General features: G+C 47.6%; 1 protein-coding gene across 1 annotated transcript in view; it reads right to left on the bottom strand.

The window, feature by feature from the left end:
* Positions 1-13,002, bottom strand: part of LOC144762435 (dynein axonemal heavy chain 5-like) — a 1,437,549-nt gene that overhangs the window by 68,332 nt on the left and 1,356,215 nt on the right. Inside the window, exon 106 of the mRNA XM_078647616.1 lies at positions 7,908-8,056. Within this exon, the coding sequence (XP_078503742.1) occupies positions 7,908-8,056 (149 nt within the window). The remainder of the gene's footprint in view (positions 1-7,907; positions 8,057-13,002) is intronic.

The raw sequence follows: 13,002 nt of genomic DNA, 5'->3' as shown, positions 1-13,002 counted from the left end.
TGTATAGCACACAACTAACCCTGGAGGGTATCCTGGTGCTGAAGCAGTGGATGTACGGGCTGAGCCAGGGATAGGCTAAGAGAAGAGCTAGGTGTTCAGTTTCTTGTGAAATTTAAGAACTGAGGAGACGGCTCTGATGTGCAGGGATTGATCATTCCAAGTTTTGGGAGCGAGGTAGCAAAAGGCCCTGACGCAGGATCTAGTTCTGCGTATGCAGGGGATGTGTGTGAATAGGAATCCAGGTGAGTGGAAGAGTCAGGTAGCTATGTGGAAGTTAATGCAATTGGTAAGGTAGGTGCGGCTGATGTGGAAGGCTTTGTATGTGTGCATAACGAGTTTGAAATGAGTTGCAAAATCCATGCTTTGCTTTTGGAGCATTCAAAAAATGTCTTCACGTGGGAAAAAGCCACAGGCAAATATTTCGAAAACTAGACTAAATGTAAATACCATAAAAGAGAAACATGTCTTATGGTTCTATTAGTGTCACAAACCTCGCATAAATTCTCTTCCTCACAGAATTATGGTAACAACAGACTTGCTTAACTACCTGCGAGTAGTTTATGATCCAGAGCCCCACAACCTTTGTGAAATGGAATATTGTCCCTGGGATGAAACCAAATTGACAAATAGCTTCTAATTGTTATATGTAGAGGGACATCTTGCATCCCCTGTTGACCCACTTTAAATTTTTGTAGCCACACAGTACTCTTTCATCTTCTACTCCTAATCTCTCCCATTTTCTTTATTATTCCAATTCCTTTGATGGCTTTTTCACCCATCATTTTAATTGCAGTTATCATAAGTGATGCTCCGCTTTTCACTTCTTGAGACAAATCTATCATCTTCCACCCCTAGACAAAGGAATGTGCATTCAGTGTGTGGTATTTCTCTAGGGCTGTGTTAAGCTTTAATGCTAGCTCTCAACTTACTACTGCTTGATTCCGGTCCAGGAAAGACATGGCTTGGCAGTTCGGGCTGGACTGTTCCCATGAGGCACAGGGTCAAGGCTGATTTGCATATGGCCATGTCTGAACTGGGGTGGTGTGGAGTGCAAAAAAACGATGGATTTAGGCCCGGATCTCTGTACTGGGGTGAATGTATGGCATTGTTCTGCATTCTGTCCATCAACTGTTGTTTTTGCATTTGTCACCCCGAGTGGGATGGGTATGCTCAGACGTGAGTCCCATGCTCTCCACACCACTGGAGTCAAGCTATCCTGGCTGAAGACGGCTGATAGCCAGAAACCGGTCCTAGGATGCTTGATTCCCGTCCAGGAAAGACATGGCTTGGCAGTTCGGGCTGGACTGTTCCCATGAGGCACAGGGTCAAGGCTGATTTGCATATGGCCATGTCTGAACTGGGGTTGTGTGGAGTGCAAAAAAACGATGGATTTAGGCCCGATCTCTGTACTGGGGTGAATGTATGACATTGTTCTGCATTCTGTCCATCAACTGTTGTTTTTGCATTTGTCACCCGAGTGGGATGGGTATGCTCAGACGTGAGTCCCATGCTCTCCACACCACTGGAGTCAAGCAATCCTGGCTAAAGACGGATGATAGCCAGAAACCGGTCCTAGGATGCTTGATTCCAGTCCAGGAAAGACATGGCTTGGCAGTTCGGGCTGGACTGTTCCCATGAGGCACAGGGTCAAGGCTGATTTGCATATGGCCATGTCTGAACTGGGGTGGTGTGGAGTGCAAAAAAACGATGGATTTAGGCCCAGATCTCTGTACTGGGGTGAATGTATGACATTGTTCTGCATTCTGTCCATCAACTGTTGTTTTTGCATTTGTCACCCCGAGTGGGATGGGTATGCTCAGACGTGAGTCCCATGCTCTCCACACCACTGGAGTCAAGCTATCCTGGCTGAAGACAGCTGATAGCCAGAAACCGGTCATAGGATGCTTGATTCCGGTCCAGGAAAGACATGGCTTGGCAGTTCGGGCTGGACTGTTCCCATGAGGCACAGGGTCAAGGCTGATTTGCATATGGCCATGTCTGAACTGGGGTGGTGTGGAGTGCAAAAAAACGATGGATTTAGGCCCAGATTTATGTACTGGGGTGAATGTATGACATTGTTCTGCATTCTGTCCATCAACTGTTGTTTTTGCATTTGTCACCCCGAGTGGGATGGGTATGCTCAGACGTGAGTCCCATGCTCTCCACACCACTGTAGTCAAGCTATCCTGGCTGAAGACGGCTGATAGCCAGAAACCGGTCCTAGGATGCTTGATTCCGGTCCAGGTAAGCCATGGCTAGGCAGTTCGGGGTGGACTGTTCCCATGAGGCACAGGGTCAAGGCTGATTTGCATATGGCCATGTCTGAACTGGGGTGGTGTGGAGTGCAAAAAAACGAGGGATTTAGGCCCAGGTCTCTGTACTGGGGTGAATGTATGACATTGTTCTGCATTCTGTCCATCAACTGTTGTTTTTGCGTTTGTCACCCCGAGTGGGATGGGTATGCTCAGACGTGAGTCCCATGCTCTCCACATCACTGGAATCAAGCTATCCTGGCAGAAGACAGCTGATAGCCAGAAACCGGTCCTAGGATGCTTGATTCCGGTCCAGGAAAGACATGGCTTGGCAGTTAGGGCTGGACTGTTCCCATGAGGCACAGGGTCAAGGCTGATTTGCATATGGCCATGTCTGAACTGGGGTGGTGTGGAGTGCAAAAAAACGATGGATTTAGGCCCAGATCTATGTACTGGGGTGAATGTATGACATTGTTCTGCATTCTGTCCATCAACTGTTGTTTTTGCATTTGTCACCCCGAGTGGGATGGGTATGCTCAGACGTGAGTCCCATGCTCTCCACACTATTGGAGTCAAGCTATCCTGGCTGAAGACGGCTGATAGCCAGAAACCGGTCATAGGATGCTTGATTCCGGTCCAGGAAAGACATGGCTTGGCAGTTCCGGCTGGACTGTTCCCATGAGGCACAGGGTCAAGGCTGATTTGCATATGGCCATGTCTGAACTGGGGTGGTGTGGAGTGCAAAAAAACGATGGATTTAGGCCCAGATCTATGTACTGGGGTGAATGTATGACATTGTTCTGCATTCTGTCCATCAACTGTTGTTTTTGCATTTGTCACCCCGAGTGGGATGGGTATGCTCAGACGTGAGTCCCATGCTCTCCACACCACTGGAGTCAAGCTATCCTGGCTGAAGACGGCTGATAGCCAGAAACTGGTCCTAGGATGCTTGATTCCGGTCCAGGTAAGCCATGGCTAGGCAGTTCGGGGTGGACTGTTCCCATGAGGCACAGGGTCAAGGCTGATTTGCATATGGCCATGTCTGAACTGGGGTGGTGTGGAGTGCAAAAAAACGAGGGATTTAGGCCCAGGTCTCTGTACTGGGGTGAATGTATGACATTGTTCTGCATTCTGTCCATCAACTGTTGTTTTTGCATTTGTCACCCTGAGTGGGATGGGTATGCTCAGACGTGAGTCCCATGCTCTCCACACCACTGGGGTCAAGCTATCCTGGCAGAAGACGGCTGATAGCCAGAAACCGGTCCTAGGATGCTTGATTCCGGTCGAGGAAAGACATGGCTTGGCAGTTAGGGCTGGACTGTTCCCATGAGGCACAGGGTCAAGGCTGATTTGCATATGGCCATGTCTGAACTGGGGTGGTGTGGAGTGCAAAACATGATGGATTTAGGCCCAGATCTCTGTACTGGGGTGAATGTATGACTTTGTTCTGCATTCTGTCCATCAACTGTTGTTTTTGCATTGATTATGAGTTGAGGCATCATTTTACTCCCTTGATAAAGAATGATTCTAACAGGGTATGTTATTTATCGGTTGCAATAAATAACACCTATTACAAGTTGGTGTAAAATAACATGCTGATTTTGGTGTTTAACAGCTAAATCTGAATGATACAATAAATACTGTATGCTTTTCTCCTGTTAAATTTCATCAGGTTTTACCTTCCAAAATTTAACTAAGGTTGAGTTATTTAATGCATCCGATAATTATTGGTTGAATGCCTTCAAGCTCGGAATCCTGGCCCATGAGTACACAGGAGTTTACACATTAGTCTGAATATTACAAGCAACTCATAATCAGACTCTAAATGTATTCTAGGTTAATAGGTATTCTCACCAATTGTCTCTACATCTAAATCCCTGAACTTCACACTTGAAACATCAACAAATTTGCTCACTCAGCTAATTCTCCCCCTCTAAATAATATCAAGAACTTATTAACCTCTACCCAACTCGAAACACCAGCCTATGCCATTACAATAGCACATCGGCACTGTTAGACCTGGCACCATTGGCGTGGGTCTACCTTCCATTTTTTTTTTGCTGTTGCCTCATGGGTTTTTGCTGGTGTTAGATGCTTTGGGCACTGTGCCACTGCTATTCAGTGCCACAGTGCAAGTGCTCCCTATTGTAAATTGATGTATGGATTAGTGATTCCATGTTTGGCTATTTTGGTTTACTTGTCAGACCCTAGTCTAGTGCACTGAGTGTGCCAGGGCGTGTAATCCAAATGCTGCTAGTCGGCCTGCAGCACTGGTTATACCACCCACAGAAGCAGCCTTGTAAAATGTGTCTAAGGTCTGCCATTGCAGAGCCTGCGTGCAGTCTGGTACTGTCATGCTGACTGGGCAAGTGCACCCACTTCCCAGTCCCCAAACCTTCCCTTTTCTTCTTATCAGTCACCCCTATGGTAGGCCAAAGGGCAGGGTGCATTGTAAGTATAAGGTAGGACAAGCCCTGATGTGTGTGGCATGTCCTAATAGTGATTTACAGCCATTTTTGTTTTTCACTATTGCAAGGCTACCTGTTCTCCATAGGCCATAATGGGCTGTTAGAATTGTTACATTTTATAATCCTAACAGGCTCAGAGAACATGGTAGAAACTCGAGTTTAGTATGCCTGAACTCAGAATGATAAAATACATTTTTTAGTAAAGTTATTTTAATATTCTGTGTTTGCAAATACCACTTTTAGAAAGTAGGTATTTGCTTTTCTAACCATTCAAACCTGCCTCTGCTAGGATGTGTATTCCTATGTCTGGTTTCTGTGAGTGACAGGGCTTGGGAATTCCAGGAGACAGGCTGAGTCACCCAGTGGTGAATAGAGAGATCTGCATCTTGATGGGAGGGAGGAGTTCACCTGAACCTTGAATTGGTCTGTGCCTGCCTTCCACAATGCTGTCTCCACCCCCTGGGGAGCGGCTGATGTTTCTGCCCTGCACACTGAACGAAGAGAAGGAGTCCTGTCAACAGAGTCCTCCAGGACTGTACTTGCCTTCCACAGTGCTGGCTCCACCTCCTGAGGGGCATCTGATGTGCATGCCCTGCACTGTGAAAGGAAAGGAAAAGTCTGGTAAACAGAGTGCTTCAGAACTGGTTTGGACTGGGCAAAAGTCCCTCTCCCCTCAGAGAAGAAAGGATTTCTGGGTATAAATATTGGGACCCTGATCCCATGAAATTAGATTACTTTTGGACTACAAGAATAAACATTTACTGAGGAGAGGAAACTGAAGAAACTGAGGAGAGACTATTCCCAAGCTGAAGTGCTGCTTGGGGGATTGGCCTGCAGTGGTTGACTTAATGCCAAAGGAAGGAGAAAGGAACTTTGTAACTTTGCTTTCAACTTGTGAAGGATCTCCAAGGGCTTGGAAAGGGCTTGCCTCCTGCTGAAGTCTCAGGGACAACCGACTTCACCCCCAGCTCCCCAGAGTTCTTTTGGAAGTGCCTGCTGCTGTTTTGGGCCTTCTGAGGAACTGCGTGTCGCAAGGAGCTGGAAGCGCGACTCAACGAGAAGAAGTCGCCGTCGCTGTGCCTGTCGTCGAAACCTTGGAGAAAGGAGGGTGTCGCCGCTGGAACTGTCGCACTGCACCGCATCGGAGAGAAGCGTGCCGCAACAAAGAGGAAGCGTGTCACAGTCGCTGCTGCTGCCGTCGCAACTCCGAAGAAGGAGGGTGTCGCCGCTGCGGTTGTCGCACTGCACCGCATCAGGAGAAGAATCTCGCAACGAGGTCGGAGCGTGTCGCCGTCGCTGTGCCTGCCGTCGCAACTCCGGAGAAGGAGGGTGTTGCCGCTGAAACTGTTGCATTGCACAGCATCGACCAAGAGCACCTAGCATCCCCGAGAAGCGTGCCGCCGTCGGAGCTGATGCCGTCGTGTCATGGATGTCGCCGCTGTAGTTGTCGCATCGAGCGGAAGCTTCACGTATCGTGGAGAAGAGCGTCGCCGCTGGACCTGTTGCCGTCGCATCGTAAGGGTGTCGCCATTGCCGCCCACGCATCGAACCGAGAGTTTCTCGCATCCCCGAGAAGCGTGCCGCATCTGGAAGATCTTCACGTCTTTATTTCTTTGCACCTGACTTTTGCCGCATTTTCCATCACTGCAACATTGCTTGTCGTGGAAGCGCAACGCAACTTAAGGTACATTGACGCAAAGTGTCGCATTTAAGAACTGAACAGAACTAAGCTTAATCTACCATCTTAAAGTAATCATAGTGTGTATTTTTGTCGTTTATGGTCTTGTGGTAACTCTATATAAAGTCGACTTATTTTTTATATAAAACCTGTGTGGTGTCCATTTGTAGTGTTGTCACTGGGTTACTGTATGTGGTCACAACTGCTTAACTTACAACGCCTCTGAAATAAGCCTTGACTGCTCGCGCCACGCAACCTAGAGGGTGAACAGGGGTTATTTTAGGTGTGTAATCCCCTTTCCCTGACTAGAGGAGAGGGTCCCTATTTGTCACTAGTACCTAACTGTACAAACTAGAGGCCCCCAAATCTAACAGGCACCTTGGTAAGGCCATCCTACTGGTAGCACCTCAATCATACCTTGCTCCTCTCAAAGCTGCTCTCCAGTCAATGGCAAGATTAATTTCTTCTATCAGAAAAAATGATTGTGTCTTCCCAAAACTTAGATCAGCTACACTGACATCCCATTGAGGTAAAAGCCACTTTCAAAATATGTTGATTCATGTTATGGACTTTTTGTGAGTGTGTATGGTTATGTTGAAGAATGCTATAACCCAATCTTGGAGTGGATGGTATTTCATTTTACTAACTGTTACTGTGTATTTAAAGAGCTTATATTTGTTGGCATTTTATGCCATTAGATATGCGAAGCACTTTTATTAAGGGAAAGTGGAGCATTATATTGTGTTATCATTAAATAGTTAATAGAATCTAATTTGTAAAATTCTGAAGTATTAGACATCTTATCTAGGGGTTTCACAGTGTAACAAAAGTGCTTAGGTCGACTTTGCCTGCTGAGAGTGAGAACTCATTCTTCTGATTTTCTCTACAGTGTCATGCAGGGCATAGTTTATTAGCCATTGTAAAAATTGGGAACTGGGTACAGCGATAGATATCAACTAGCAGTAGAGCTGCCATCTAAATGTGAGTAACTGGTGATGCACAACTGTATATAACATTACTAATGAACTTAACAAGAACATCATCCCCACTGGGTAATAACGGTGGCAACATTTCAGTTGGACAATCCCACGCCTCTGGATTTGGTTGTTGGCCTACACAAGACAACACACCTGTGACACCCAGCATAGGTGTTCTATGTCCAATCATGCATGGTGAAATCCTGCATTCATCTTTGTCCAGCCACTGTCTCTAGAGTTTATGGGTGAGGTCCATGCATCTTACAATCGGTCCTTTGCTGACCGGCTTTCCTCTCTTGTTGCAGGTGTATGGGTGCAAATAATTATAATTCCTGTGTTTAAACTGTATCTTTTTACACACTGATCTGTAATCAGTACTAACAATGGATCTAACTGAAGATAATGCCTGATACAGAAAGTGTCCATTAGCCTTTTTTTGCAATAAACATACTTTAGAGGGTCTTAGTTTTACTAGTGAGAGAAAAAGATTGATGCCCAGTCATGTGTCATTTTAAGAATGTGTATGACTTACCCGGCTCCACCCCCTGGGCACTTTGGGTAGGAGGGTGCAACACATTTCCCATATCTCCGTCACTGACATTTGTTTCAGGAGACTTCCATTTCCAGGTTGAGTGGTGTGAAATCTGGCAACAGGCTGGTGATTGGCCAATGGCGTCCGATCTATAATGACAAGTATTACATTTCTGTTAACACTTTCAAAGATAAATAAAACTACAACAAAGCTCTCTACATTTCCTGTGTCCAAAACCCCTCAGCTTGTAATAGCTCCCTTACCCAAATAACAGTGATAAAAACAGACATGAGACACTATTAGTACCATCAAAAATATTTAACTAAACAGCAAATAAACAAATGGGGAGAGGGGTATACTGTTTTAGGAATTAGAAGTTCACTGTACTGAATGAAAAAGGTCAGCGATAGAAAATAAAAATGATTGGAGGAATAATGAAAAGAAAAATATGTTGCACAAAGTATGTTCTTTAAGAAAGTATTTAGCGCTAGCGCTATCATTAGAGTGTGTTCCCTCATTTGCATGAGGATGTGACGCCATGCAAATGAGAGAATCACTTTGCCTCTGCGCCGTATTATGGATGTGTGTATCTGCAACAAATGATGGACGGAATGCTGAATAATTTAAAATTCTCCCCCAGTCAAGAGATCTGGGTTAAATCCATTTTATTTTGCTCCACTACGCCACCCCAGTTTGTACCCAGCCATATGCAAATCAGTCTCATGGGAACAGTCCATACCGAACTGCCAAGCCAGGTCTTCCCTGGACCGGAAACAAGCATCCTGGGACCGGTTTCACAGTATGTCACCCTTCATCAGCCTAAACTGGAAAGGTATGCCCAGACATGGGTCGCTTGCTCACTTTGCCTCTGGATTCAAGCTAGCCTGGCTGATGACGGCTGATTACCCAGAAACCGGTCCCAGGATGCTTGTTTCCGGTTCAGTGAAGACCTGGCTTGGCAGTTCGGGCTGGACTGATCACATGAGGCGCAGGGTCAAGAGTGATTGGCATATAGCTGGGTCTGACCTGAGGTGGTGAAGTGAGCTAAAGAATGATGATGGATTCAACCCAGATCTGTTTGCGGGGGTGAGTGTCTGAAAAGTTTTAGTGCGCCGTCCATCATCTCCTTGTGTTTGCTTTGTATTATGTATGTGGGCGCCAAGGCATACATACCCTTAAGGGGTGAACCTTTCAGTGCGCCACAAAAAGGTGTAGCACTTTCAGTGCGCCTCCTCAAGGCAGCCCTTTGGAGGGGAGAAAGGGGGCCTATTTACCCCTCAGACATTCCCTTGCAGGCAGGTGCAATCAATCACTGTACCCACCTGCAAGGATCTGAATCCCCTTTTAAAAGTGCTGGTGGGTTGCTTTGAAGAAGCCGCTCCGTATTTCACTTGAATCAGCTGTCCCCACGGCGGCATGAGTTGTGGCCGCTTTAAAGGCAGAGCATTCACCATAATATGGCACACTTTCCTGTTTTAAGGTGCGCCATGCCGCAAACAGGGAAAGTGTGCTCTATGGGTAATAGGGCCCCTGTGCTAATGAAGCCTAACCTAGTGTGCAATGAATGGCCAGAGCTCGTCCATAGGGAACACTGGCTGCTCTGCTGCTCTAAATATTCAAATAACCTCTAAATATAAAATAGGTAAAGAATTGTGACAGAGGCCATGCCCCAGGCAGACAGCCTGTTTCTTATGACAACCTCCTGCTTGGCGTTAGTGTTGATACTAGCAGTGGCGCTGCCTTCATGGGGGCTGCAGGAATTAAGCTCCCTTGGAAATAAAGTGATGGGGTCACAGCCCACATGAAAATGACAGGCTAGCATTTCACACACTCACTGTGGCTGCTCAAGCCCATTCAAATGTACAGGCCTGCATACAGTCACCTACCATAGGACTGCGAGAGATAAAAGCACATTCCAAGTTGCTGGTTTCTGAATTTGGATATTCATGCATGGCAGGGACATGTTTTACTTCTTTGCCTCTAGCCCGGAGAAGATGGTAGGGTTGAGGCAGACAAGCAGGGGCAATCAGCTAGCCAGGGCAATCAGCTAAGATGTGTTATATGAACAATCTTGCCAGGAGGCTTTGACAAAGCCAAGGTTTTGTGGACATGGACACAGGATGCTTGAAGGCTGAAGTCAGTGTTGCCTGATCTCGCTTTTCCTTGCACAATTGAACTAATGCTTCTCATTTGTTAAATAAAATAATAACTTATGAGGGTGCCGAAACTCTTTTTTTAATGGCTGTCCTTTTTGTGTGTAATAGGCCACTACTTTGTGATTATATTTTGCGGAAATTAGTTTTCATTTGGTGGTTTACTGGCAGGCTTGCAGCTGGACTGGGCTTGGCAGATAATAGACAGTATTAGTAGCTGGCGCCCAATTATATGCTGTCCAAGCTGCAGCCTTTTCATCAGAAAGTATGTGCTTTGAATCCCGGCTGTCCCACTTGACCTAACTGTGTGACCTTCTGCAAATAACATTGTCTTCTTATGCCTTAGTGACCATGTGTTATTTATTAGACTTGCCTTGGGGTCCTTTGAAAGAACATGTCCTAAAAGGGAAAGCATTACAGCTAAAAAGCAAACATGTGACAGTGACACAGTTTAACATGTACAAGAAGAAGGTTTTCAGCACCTGTTGAACTGTTTTCAGAAGATTAGTGTTGGAAAACGAGGCAGCATCTGTGAGGCCTGCACAAATAACATGACTACATTTGTCCTTCACTGGGAACCAAACGCCCAATTGTAGCGCCTGACTCTCAGAGGGTAGCGCTGCAGAGCAGTCTGAGGCTTACTCAAGGGAGGTGGTGTGGGCTAGTAATCACCATTCACAGGTGCGCACAAATAACACTCAATAAATGATTGTCCAGTCTGTACTTTGCTTTATAAAAGTAAGAGTACATTTATTAAACAAACACACTACTCAATACTATGCACCAATTTACAAATATACATAAGCTGTTGGAATTACTTTCTGACATTGCATAACATCTCCACCCCTCCCTACATGTTTAAGCATCACTTTAGAATGACAGTACTCATCACATTTGTGTATCATTAGAATGCATTGCAATTACAGCTCCTAAAGGCATCACAGATTAAATCACAGGATTACGCATATACAGCCAGACACCCTAGTAGGAAAGTCTGGCAACATAATCCCACTCTGCTTATGACATTACTTTACACAAGAACTTCACATTACACATGTGATCTTCAGTCCCTCTAAAAGAAATAATGTTTAGTAAATGCATTTCTGGTGCAATTACACCACTTCATGTCCAGGAGATGCCCTTCTCCAGACTTCCCCAACTCAGCCCTTCACTCCATGATGCACTTCTCAATACACCCTCAGCTGTAGAACAAATGTTCCAGCCTAGAAGGTGTTTTAATGCTGACTGATCCCTTTTTCAAGTCCCCATGTGACTTAGGGAGGGACTCCTCTTCGTGCTGGGGGGAAGACTGAGCTTCTCCAGCAGCTCCCCCAGCACCTTTTTTCACACATGAGGGTGACCCCCTCTTCAGGGGGCTACCAGGCACCAAAATGGATGACTTCCCCATGCCTTGCAAAGCATTATGGGGCGCTTCAGGCTCCTTTCCATGAATATTATAGCAGCGGCTCTACCGCCGCGCCGGGGAGAGCCGCGGTGTGGGCCTCCGGCCGTGGCACCCCTCGTTGGGGGGTCCGGTCCCACTCGGGCCCCTGGTGAGTGCTATGGCTTGGGGAGCCCACCCCTGGTCGCTCAGGTGCATTTTCGGGGGCCCGGTCCCACCAGGGCTCCTTGCTGCATCCTCTGCTTTTCCGGGGCCCCGGTCCCAATTGGGACCCCGCATGCCTTTTCTGTTGGAGGGCAGCCCGGGGAGCCCACCCCCGGCTGCCCCCGCCAGCTTCCAACTCAGCCAGCACCCTCATGTGCTGCCGTGGGAGCCGGCCCTGCAGTGCTGGTCTGCCCGCTCCAGCAGGCAGACATGGAGGCAATCGTGGCTCCGCTGGCTTCGGGGAAGTGCAGCGGCACTCCGCCCTCCTCCTCCTTTACTTCGGGCCCGGGGTTGGGGTCCCTGGTCCCCGGACTCCTTCGGGGGGCGTGACGGCGCTCCCCTCCATTCCGCCACTTCGGGGCCCGGAGTTGGGGTCTCGGGCCCCTCCTCCTCGTAACGTGGTGCGCAATGTCACTTCCCGGCGCCTCTTCGTCGGCGGGGGCCAGGGTGGGCTCCTGGCCCCCCGTTGGGGGATATCTTCATGGGGACCTCGACGGCGCTCCCCTACTTGCTTCGCACTGATCCTGGACTCTTCTCCTGGCGCGGTTCAGGGCCCTGGGCGCCAGTCAGGGGGTTCCTCCTTCCAACTGCCCATTGCCAGGCTCCAGCACCTTCTGTTTCAGCAGACCACACCCCAGAGAGAGCTTCTCTTCCTGTTCAAGCACTTTTTAAAAATTGAGTAGGGGGCTGGCAAGAAGTCTCTGTTGGTACTATCAAACAGCGACACATCACTTCCCTGCTCCTGCTCCCTCCTTCTTGTACAGCCTCTGGGTTTATTCAAAATGGCGTCGTCTAGGGTCTCTGCCACATGGTCTCTGAAAAAGCCCCTTCCCCCCTCGCTGCCTTCCCTCCTTGGTGCAGCCTGGTGCCTGGCACCCGGTGATAGCTGCTGATGGATGAGCCTGTGGCCCCACGCATCTCCTCTTCGTGGAGAGGAGGCCTTAGCTTGTGGAAGAAAGGTTATGAATCCATCCTGCTGAGGTCAGCCCTCAGCCAGGGTCTGGTTATGACGGACTCAGATAAATGTGACATTTCTGGATGACCCACAAGCAGTACAAATATGACCTTGAATACTTCTTTTCACATTCGCTACAGTGGACTTTAGTGTGTGTCTGGAATCTGTAGGCCTTATGAAAGGCAATCTAGCCCATGGGCTCCACATCCCCATAGGGGAATAATGAATTGAAAAACAGTAAAACACACTGACTTTCCTTGGCATGTTTCTTCCCAGAGGATAAAGCCTATTCCATGTTACCACCCAAGTCTGCATAAGTCCTGCCACACCATTCACTCTGTAGCTGCTCCTGGACTGCACACGCCAGGAATCTCCCCTGCG

Source organism: Lissotriton helveticus, chromosome 6 (genome assembly GCF_964261635.1).
Source record: "Lissotriton helveticus chromosome 6, aLisHel1.1, whole genome shotgun sequence".
Lineage (NCBI taxonomy): Eukaryota > Metazoa > Chordata > Amphibia > Caudata > Salamandridae > Lissotriton > Lissotriton helveticus.
Note: the sequence above shows the minus strand (reverse complement) of the source record. Positions and strands in the feature narration are given on the sequence as shown.